The sequence below is a fragment of the Pteronotus mesoamericanus genome, unplaced genomic scaffold (assembly GCF_021234165.1).
Source record: "Pteronotus mesoamericanus isolate MK-2021 breed Mesoamerican mustached bat unplaced genomic scaffold, CSHL_Meso_final contig_265, whole genome shotgun sequence".
Lineage (NCBI taxonomy): Eukaryota > Metazoa > Chordata > Mammalia > Chiroptera > Mormoopidae > Pteronotus > Pteronotus mesoamericanus.
The window spans coordinates 1,167,554-1,176,961 of record NW_026555113.1 but is presented as its reverse complement, the minus strand read 5'-3'; the positions used below and the strand labels follow the sequence as shown (position 1 = coordinate 1,176,961).

The 9,408-nt window shown below is 64.6% G+C and overlaps 1 protein-coding gene across 1 annotated transcript; it reads right to left on the bottom strand.

Annotated features, from left to right (window-relative positions):
* Positions 1-939: 939 nt before the first annotated feature.
* On the bottom strand, positions 940-6,010 carry EN2 (engrailed homeobox 2). Its single transcript, XM_054574768.1, has 2 exons — positions 5,332-6,010; positions 940-2,173 (listed from the first exon to the last, which is right to left on the bottom strand). Exons 1-2 carry the CDS (start codon positions 6,008-6,010, stop codon positions 1,857-1,859), a joined length of 996 nt encoding a protein of 331 aa, XP_054430743.1. The 3' UTR covers positions 940-1,856.
* Positions 6,011-9,408: the final 3,398 nt, after the last annotated feature.

Sequence of the window (9,408 nt, the reverse complement as noted above, 5' to 3'; positions counted from 1 at the left end):
TTTCAATATTTTCAACACACAAAAATGCAGAGGGAATGTTCACAATTTTGATAACCACAGTTGGGAATAGAAACATTCATTTCTCATAAGATTATAAATATTTGACACTGGAACTGTAAAATGCACATTTTATAAACTAAAAAACAAAATTCTTAAATGAAAAACCGAAAGACTTTGCTTCCTGCTAAAAAGGCAACCATTGCATTGCGTTTCCTAAGCAGCAGATAGATGGGTATTCACAGAATGTTCAATGACCACTTTGTGTTTTTATAGCTTCCTTTTTAAAAAGGTGGACTCTAGTATGTACAGAGTGAGACAGTTCTCGCAGTGACATCAGGGCGTTTAAGGCAAAGAGAGGAGGTCACCCTCAGTCCTCGGGGAGCCGGCCGAGACTCCTGCCGGCCGTGGGCGCCCCCGGCTGCCCCGGCTGCAGACGGCTGCTTGGACGGGATTCTTTTTTCCGTACACTAGACAGAAGACGGTGTGGCGTGATAGAGAGAAATAATGCGCTTGTTGATATATATATACGTACGTGGCGGGGATATATTGGATATATTTAATTTACAGTTACCACACCTTCAAAAATAAAATGTGTATTTTAAAAAACAAGAAGAGACAAAAGGGGCTGAGAAATGATTATTTACACACTTGCTTCCTTCCCTTGGTCCCGGGGTGGGGGGGGGCGGTGGGAGAGCTGTTAAAAGTCAAGGGAGCCCCGTGTCCCAGCGCTGGGGGACCACAGGCGCACGCCCGTGTCCACGCATGCGTACAGATGGACCCACACACACGTTGTACCTTGGAGAAATGCTCTCTGTACCAGGAGTGGCCACTTTAAAAAAAAAAAAGGAAGGAAAGAGAAAGAAAAAGGAAAAAAAGACCAACTCTGTCCGGAGGGTTCTGCCTGCCTCGAGGTGAGGGGCCTCCGTCCGCGTCGGGGGCGGGGCGGGGGGCTGTCGGAGCCGCCGGAGGGGCCCGGAGCCGGGCCTGGAACGAGGAGGGTCGCTCCTCTGCTCCTGGGCTCCTCAGCCCCGCAGCCCTGGGGCCCAGAGGCCAGAGAGCTGGCGCTGGTTTCCGGCGGAGGGACAGGGGACAGCGATACAAATACAGAGGCAGACGGAAGCACGCAGAGGCCTGGAGAGGAGGAGGAGGGTGGGCAGGGAGGGAAGGCAGGAGGAGGGGGGAGCAAAGTGGGGCCAGGTGGAGGCCCACCGCGGGCCCCCAGCCCGGCAGGCCTTGGCACCAGGGCACAGCCCCCTCGGTGGCCAAGGCCCCCCACCCTCTCTGCTCTCCTCCGGGGACCCTGGCAGTCCCACTGCCGGCCAGGGCCCTGGGGCCGCCCAGGCGGGGGCCGGGGAGCACCCCGCAGCCGACCGCGCCAGGCCCACGGGAACAAAGTGGCAGAGCTCACAGACCAAGTAGGAGCTATTTATTCGGTTCGGTTCACAGTCGTGTGAAATGCAGCAATAAAAATCTTTGGACTTCAGCAAGTTGTTTTAATTTTTATCTTTTGAAATTTAAAAAAAAAAGTGTCCCATGTCCCACCATGGAGCTTAGAGGATTAAAAAAAAAAAAGAAAGAAAGAAACCCTAAGCAGCTCCCTCGGCAATAAAAAAAATCATAAAATTAGCATAATCTCATAAACACAAAAAAATCAAAAATATTTTATAGTCAGATATTTCGGATTTTACACCACCTGTAAATTATATACACATAGAATATTGCAGAACCATAGCTAATACGTGATCTTTTCCCTAGGAATGCTGGTATACTGTTTATACACTGGCCCTTTTTCTGTGACTTTAGATTATTGCAAGGTGGGCACGCCCGCGGCGGCGGCGTGGAGGCGGCGGCGGCGGCTACTCGCTGTCGGACTTGCCCTCCTTGGCCGTGGTGGAGTGATTGTACAGGCCCTGGGCCATGAGGTGCACGGCGAGCGTGTTCTTGCTGCCTGTCGCCTTCTTGATCTTGGCGCGCTTGTTCTGGAACCAGATCTTGATCTGCGACTCGTTGAGGCTGAGCTCCTGGGCCAGGCTCTGGCGCCGCTGCTCCGTCAGGTACCTGTTGGTCTGGAACTCGGCCTTGAGCCTCTGCAGCTGCTCCGCCGTGAAGGCCGTGCGCGGCCGCTTGTCCTCTTTGTTGGGGTTCTTCTTCTTTGGTTTGCGGGACCTGGGGCCTGGGCAGGCATGGAGGACAGAGAAAAAGGTTAGGGCTGCGGGCCTGCGTGCTGCTTGCGGGGCGAGCGGCTGCGTGCGGAGGGGCGCCCAAGGTCATGGGGCCAACCTGGAGGGAAGCCGGGCTGGAGCTGGGGCTGGACTTAGGGGGACCGGGCGGCCCAGGCTCGCCCCTGCCCCCGCAACCCAGGCCTCTGAGAGAGGGTATGGGCCGGTGAAGGGGGTGGGGTACAGCACAGAACTCCGGCAAAGATCTCCAGGTGCAAGGGAAACCCCCGCAGGAAAGCAAGCCCTTGCAACTTCCCGGCCCGCCCTGAGGCTCTGTCCAGGAGAAAGGGCGGCGTGGGCACTGGTGCTGGGTAGGAGGCGGGGAGGCAGGGGAAGAACGGCGGGGAGAGGGGGACGGAGTAGCAGGAGGGGTCCTGGGGCCTCGAAGCGGCTCCCTCAGGAGCCCTGCAGGGGACGCCCACAGGGCGCTGGGAACTGTGGGAGCCACGGGCCGGGGGGCCCTGGGAAGGGACGGGCCCAGAGACCTGCGTCCCCCACTGGCCCGTGGGCCCAAGCTCATTGTTTCCTTTAAGGACAGGAACAAACACGAGAGTCTTCCTCTGGGCGGGGAAGCAGCCCGGCCAGTCCGAGCTCCCCCACTGCCTAGTCTCCCCAGTCCCCGCGCAAAGAGCAGCGGGGCCCAGGCCCTGCCAGGGTCCCTCCCCCAACCCGGACTGCAGGCCGCAGGGCGCCCAGCTGACCTTGAGCAGAGAACTCACACCCTGAGCCCACGCAGGCCTCCCGTGGCTGGGACGGCTCCCAGCGCCTGAGGTTGGCTTGGGACCGTCTCCTAAGACTCCCGAGGCCGGTAAAGGCCTGAGCAAGGGGCAGAGGGAAGCGCTTCTTTTTGTTGCGTGAGAACGAGGGTGTGCAAGCCGAGCACGGAGGCCACAAAGGCTGGGGGGCCAGGGTGGGAGGCCGCAAAGGCTGGGGGGCCGGGGTGGGAGGCCGCGGGGCTGTACCTCTGGGTCTCCAGCTGCGAAGTGAGTGAACCAGCTTTGGGAGATCCCATCCCGACTTCCACCAGGCGCCTGTGGCTGGAGACTGCAGAAGGCTGGACCTCGGGCAGCCAGGACCCCAGGTCTGGCCCTGCAGCGCTGGGGGACCACCGGCCGCCGACAACGGCTGCACCCGACCAGGACCGGGAGGGTGTGGCGTGCGGGGGGGGGGGGGGAAGAGCTCAGGGGCTGTGCTCAGTGCCCGGGGAAGGCCTGGGGCGCTCCGGGACGCAGTGGGCTCAGAGAACTTTCTTCCCGCCGAGCGGATCAAGCAGTTTCCCCGAAGAGGGGCTGTGGGCGCCAGAGAGGGGGCGCCAGGAGCCGTTGGGTTCAAACTCCCGGCTTTTTAGATTGTGAAACAAACCCACACTCGCGCGCAACCCACGGCTGCACTCAGCCGCCATCTGCAGAGGCGGAGGGTGCGGCTCCCGGCAGCCGGTGGGGCTTGGTCCTGAGGGTGCGGATTCTTCGGGGAGGTGGGCCGGTGGGCCGCACTCTGGGGTCCGCAGAAAGGGGCCAGGAGGGGGCTCTGGGAGGCCCCAAAGGGGCCGGGCGACCCGTCCCTGCTGGATGGAGCCGGGTCTCCACTCCCTCCCCCTGCCACCCAATTGTGCCCCTGACCCCCAAACTCCTCTGCTCCTGGCGCGCCCACAGACATGGGTCAACCCGCTAAAACACGCCTTTTCCGCGAAGGAAATCTCCCGAAAAGCAGCACGTTTAGTTCCCTTTCTTCCTGGGGTTTCTTTCGAAACGAAACACTTAGGAGTCTCAGAAACAGAACCAAACCTTCGCAGCAGGAACACTCTCCACCTCGCTCTCTTTCTTGAACGCCAAGGAACACACATGGGATCTTACGGGGGACTCATTGTTACGATTACGACTCAGCCCGGGAAGGCCGGCGGCCGGCCAGGCCTCGCGCCCGGCTCCTGCGGCCGCAGGGACCTGGCGCTCCGCGGCTGGGGCCGCACAAAGCCGGCCGTGGCTCCTCGCCCGCCCCTTTGTGAGCCTCTATGTTAATTAAATATTAACAAAGGAGGGAAGCGAGAACAATGGAGCAAATTTCAGACCTAACTGGAGAAATTTGGGTTTCCCCAGAGATGGCTACACACACCTTTGCGGGAAGGCCGCCAAAGTGCCTCAGCGGTGCTGGGGTGTGGGCCCATGGCCCCCCCGAAAACCAGCTGAGGGTCGGGGGCAGGAGGTCGGGTCCGCGCGGCCAGCTCCGGACAAATAGAGCCTGTTCCTCATGGCCGGTCACCGCTGCGAACCCGCATTTAATGCGGGTGATGATCTTCATGGGGACTTGGACTGAGCTTTTAAAAGTCTCCGGCCTACGAAAACTACACCCCGCGCCTCAGCACACCGCCTCTGCAAAACCTGCTGCTTTCCTACCCCAGGGTGGCCAGGGAGACCTCGGGGAGAAGGTCCCTTCCGTGGGGGGGACTGCCGGCCCCCTCCGCCAAGCAGAGTACGAGGAGGATACCGCACTCCCCGGCCACGAGTTCAGCAAATAAAACCAAATAAAACTGGGCAGAGCGCAAAGGGCGCCTCTGCTCGCCCTTCCCTCTCCCGATGATGCCCGCGCTGCCCAGGGCTGCCCAGGCCAGCGGCCAGCGGAGAGCAGAAGCCGCGCCTTCTTCCCCGGCCGTGGCCGGGGTTTCTGGGTCACAAAAAGAGTCTAGGTCAGGGGTGGGCTATGCGTGGGTCCCGGGTCCAGGCTGAGTTGGACAGACCCGAGAAGGGACTAAGCAGCGAGCTTCCGGGCCTGCTTTCCTGCCACCCCCGTTCCCACCAAATAAACTCCAGCCAGCGGAGGGGGATTAGCGGCTGTGCGGAGAGGCCCAGAAAGGCAAGGGAGGGAGCAGGTCCTGTCGTTCCTGCCGATCTAGGAAGCCTGTGCCCCCTGGCGAATCGCTCCTAACTCTCTGGCCGCCTGGCCGCAGCCCGGGCCAGCGTCAGCCGCACACAATGTCGCCGTGTGAGCGTCTTTGTGTGTGTTGGGGAGGGGTGTCTCGGTGTCTTCTTCCTCCCGGCAAGTTCCCGCGCCAGCGCCTCCCGGCAGCCCCGCGGGCTCCCCGCGACGGGCCCCGGGCGCAGGGTCCCCGCCGGCTCACCTGAGGAAGGCCGATCCGAGTAGCGCGTGCAGTAGACCCAGGCCGGCCAGAGCATGGGCTGCGCGCCCAGGTTGGCGCTGGCCTGCGAGCTGTCCGAGTCCGAGCTCAACGACAGGTCGCCGCCGCTGCCCAAGCCGCGGGCCTTGAGCGCCCCGTCCAGGGGGCCGCCGGCGTCGCCGCTTTTCTTGGCGCCGCTGTGCAGCGAGAGCGCCTTGGAGCCGCCTTCTCCTTCGCCCGGAGAGTCGCCGCCGCCGCCGCCGCCGCCGCCGCCGGGCAGCGGCCCGCCCGCGCTCGGCGCACAGGGAGCGCTATGCCGGGGCTCCCGGCCGGACCCCAGGAGCTGCTCGGCGCCGCCCGCGCCGCCGCCTCCGTCCGCGCCGCCCGCGCCGCCTTCGCCGCCGCCACCTCTTCCTCCTCCCGCGCCGGCACAGCACGTCCCCGCGTCCTTTCTCCGGCCGAACTCGGGCCGCAGGATGTTGTCGATGAAGAAGTTGGTGATGCGGTGCGGGTGCTGGTGGTTGCCCGGCGCCTGCAGAACGGCAGGCAGCATCAGATTCCGCCGGCGGCCAGTGTCCGCGTCGCCAGAGCCGCCGCCGGGGCTGGATTCCGGCTGCCGCGGCCCCTCCGCCGCCGCCGCCGCCGCCGCCGCCTCGCTGGGCTTGGGGTCATTCTCCTCCATGCTGTTCACAACAAATCCCAAATTGGTTCTCCGGGGACCCGCTCCAATCGGCCCTCGGCCCGCCCGCAGCGCACACGGAGACCCCCGCGGCCGGCCCGCGCCCCGACCCCACTGAGGCTTTTCCTAGGGCGTGCGCAGCGGCCAAGGCCAGGGCTGTGGTCCTCCGAGTCGCCGGCCGCGCTCGCGGCGGGGCCGTTGCAATCCACGAGTTGAGTTCGAAAATGCCAGGAGATTCAAAAGAGTCCAGTCCTCGCCTCCGCGGCGCACGCGGGCGCCGGACAGTCACAATGGTCCGGCGGGGACCCGGGGCGCCTCCCGGCTCCGCGCTCCCCTCCGAGTGCGGCTGCCTCCGGCTCCGGCGCTGCCGCCGCGGCCGCCCGGGGCTGGCGCTGCGCGCATGCAGGCAGCGCGCTCCCCGGTGCTCACGCCCGCCCGGGCCCGCTCGGGCCGCCGCCGCCGCCCGGCCGCCCCCGCCCGCGCGCCCGGGCCGGCCCTCGAGGGTGCGGGGCGCGAGCGGTCAGCGCGCCCGCCGCCGCCAGCACGCACATGGACACCCGCGGGCCCGCGCTGTGCTCGGCTGCCGCCCCGCTGCGGGCCGGGGCGCCCCACCGGCGTGCGGCCGCGCCCCCGCCGAGCCCCGCCGAGCCCCGCGGCCCGAGTCGCATGGGTGGGAGGCGGGAGGCCGGGCCGGGCTGGGCCGCCCGCGTCGCTCGCTGTCTGCGCGCCCTCGCCGCCAAGGCCTCCGCGCCGGCTGGGAAATTTCCAGGCCACTTCGCGCAACCGGAGACACTTTCACTCTGGATTTTGTTCTTATTTTTAACAGAGCCCCCTCGAGTGACGTCGCGGGCCGGTCGCCTGGACACGTGCCTCGGGCCAATGGCCGCAGCGCCGCGCGCCCACGTGACGCGCCGGCCGCCGCTGGGTGACAGGCGGCTCCCGCCGCCCCTCCTCCGCCGCCGCCGCCCCTCCCCCCCTTAAAGCAGCCGCGTCCTCCGGCTCCGGCGCGGGCGCCCCCACCCCGCGCGACCGCGACCGCGTCCCCCGTCCTTGGTGGCGCTTCCCCCGCTGCCACCGCTCGGCTCAGGGGTCAGAGGGGCCGCCGCCAGCGCCACGCCGGGCCGCCCCCGCGGTGCGCCTCGGACGCGCGCTGGGCGATGGCTATTTTTACCATTTCCATATTGTTTACCGTGGGGAAAAATCCCACAATTCCTTGCACAAAAATGCATAAATCATATTAAATGAGCCGCCGAGATACAAAGGGACTTTTGTAGCCCGCGTGCCTTGCTGCTGGAGCGGGAAGTTGTCACTTACATTTGACTTTGGTGACCCGGCAGATTCCTGTGCTGAACGCAGCGCCGGCGCGCAGGACCCTCCCTCCTCCCGCCGGCCCTCGGTGTGAGTGTGCATGTGCGCGTGGGCGTGGGCGTGGGCGCGGGCAGGGCGGCGCGCGCAGGCAGCAGGGTCCCCGGGGACGCGCGTCCTCATGAAACGTGCGGGTGGAGGGCGCGCGCGCGCGCGCGCGGCAACACGGTTTCGGGCGCCGCGCGGGGGAGAAAGAAAGGAGCCCGTGGTTGCGACCGCCTCGCCCTGGTCGCGAAGCGGAGCAAGGCCGACGGTTCAGCTGAACCTCCGAAAGCGCCCGCGGAGTCCGCGCCCCAGAGCCGCTGCCCACACGCCCCTCCCGCAGCCTCTGCCCTGACGGAGGGGCCACCAGGCCTTTCGCCTCGTTTTCTTTTTCTTAATTTCCTTTAAACGAGCTTACCCGGATGGCAGGGCCCATCGAACAGGAGCAGCAGGAATGAAACAGTGGGGGAGAGGGATGTGTTTCTCTCCCTCCCTCCTTCCTCTGTCCCTTCCTGAACTTCCTTCCCAGCTGCCGTCAGAGGGCCAACTTGAACTTCTGTTTCCTCTCCGCTTCCCCCTCCTCCCTCGGGCTCCTTCCAGTTGACTCTGACCGCCTTGCCCCCAGCTGCGGATGCCCCCACCCCCACAGCACCTTGGCGACCTCAGGTGTGCCTGCCCTCATTTAAAATGCATTCTTTATGGAAATGGGCAAACTTTGGAAACACCCGGGAGAGCAATGTGAGGGTGTGTGGGGGTGTTGGCACGAGAAAAGCGCCGCTGTGGGTGGGGAGGGGTCAGCAGGGGGCCCGGTGCCCAGAACCGGCTGGCCCGGGCTGCTGGGTGTGCCGAACGGCCAGGCCCGCTGGGGAGCAGGCTCCTGGCCTGGACGCCCTGTGGCCGCTGCCAGGCCGGGAATGGCAGGGTAGGGGCCAGAAAAGCAGCCCCCTGCCGCAGTGCGGGCACCAGGCCGCCACGAGGCTTGGAAGCGTCCCCTAGCCCAGCTCAGCTCTCCCCCACGTCCCCACCCGGGTCCTGTCCTCTCTGCCACCCATTGCAGGCTCCAGGATGCAAGAGCTGCTGCCGCTGCTCCCAGGGAGGAGGGGCAGGGAGAGGGCTGCAGGGAGCAGGGTGCGGAGGTGCTGCGTTTGCGTAGGCTCTGGAGGCGTCTGGCGAGGCTCGGGGGTCCTCGGAAAGCTCCCAGCAGGGCGGGGACGCCGCTTCTCACTTGGGGTGACTCCTGTCTCTCCTTTGTCCCGCCCCCATTTGAAGGTGTTCTCACCGAATGGCCTGGCTGGGCACACACCTGCCAGGGACCCTGCTGGGGCCTCAAAACACGAAGCTGGGCCGTCTGCCACCCCTAGGAAAATGGGGGCGCTGAGGTTTGTGGGAACGCCCGATCTCACAGGCATAGTAGGGCTGGGGGCGGGGGTTCCGGCAGCTCCGGGAGCCCCACCATCAACGCCAGCCAGGGTCTGTCTGGTTATTTGGGTCTCGGGAGGCGCAGGGGGGCGGAGGCAGAGCCCGGGGCCCGCCAGGCTGGCCAGGTTCGTTCCCAGCCGTCCCCGGAAAACCAATTAGGCCGCCTCCTGAGAAGTATTTTCCAGTTTCTTGGGCACTGTTGTCTTTCCCTGCCTTGGCATTAAAGGAGCCCAAGGCAGGGGCCAACGCTGCGCTCTTTCCTGCGCCCAGGCCCGAAGTCCTGGCTGCGAGGGGAACGCTGCACACAGCACGTCAGCCCTGGGCAAACCCGGACCCTGGATTGGGGTCCCAGGCTGCTGGGGCGGGTTGGGGCGGGGAGGAGATATCAGGGTTCAAGGGGAGCGGAGGAAAGAGAAAGGAATGAAGAGAGAAAAAATTTAAGGGAGGGGTCCTCAGACTTCCCAAAGCCCACCCAAACTTTAAAACAGACCCAGAAAAGAGCGCCCGTTGAGAATGGGCACCATCCAAAGGGCTGGGGGGAGGCTGTGGGCTGTGCGAATTTGGGCCGAAGCTGCACCAGGTTGGTGTGCGCCGGGGCCGTCAGAGGGGGAATTCTGTCTTACAAGGAAACCTCA

Coding starts and splice junctions, on each gene's coding strand:
- EN2 (XM_054574768.1), bottom strand. CDS start 6,010: ATGGAGGAGAATGACCCCAAGCCCAGCGAGGCGGCGGCGGCGGCGGCG. Junction 2,174..5,331: donor CTCGGATCGGCCTTCCTCAG/GTGAGCCGGCGG, acceptor ATGCCTGCCCAG/GCCCCAGGTCCCGCAAACCA.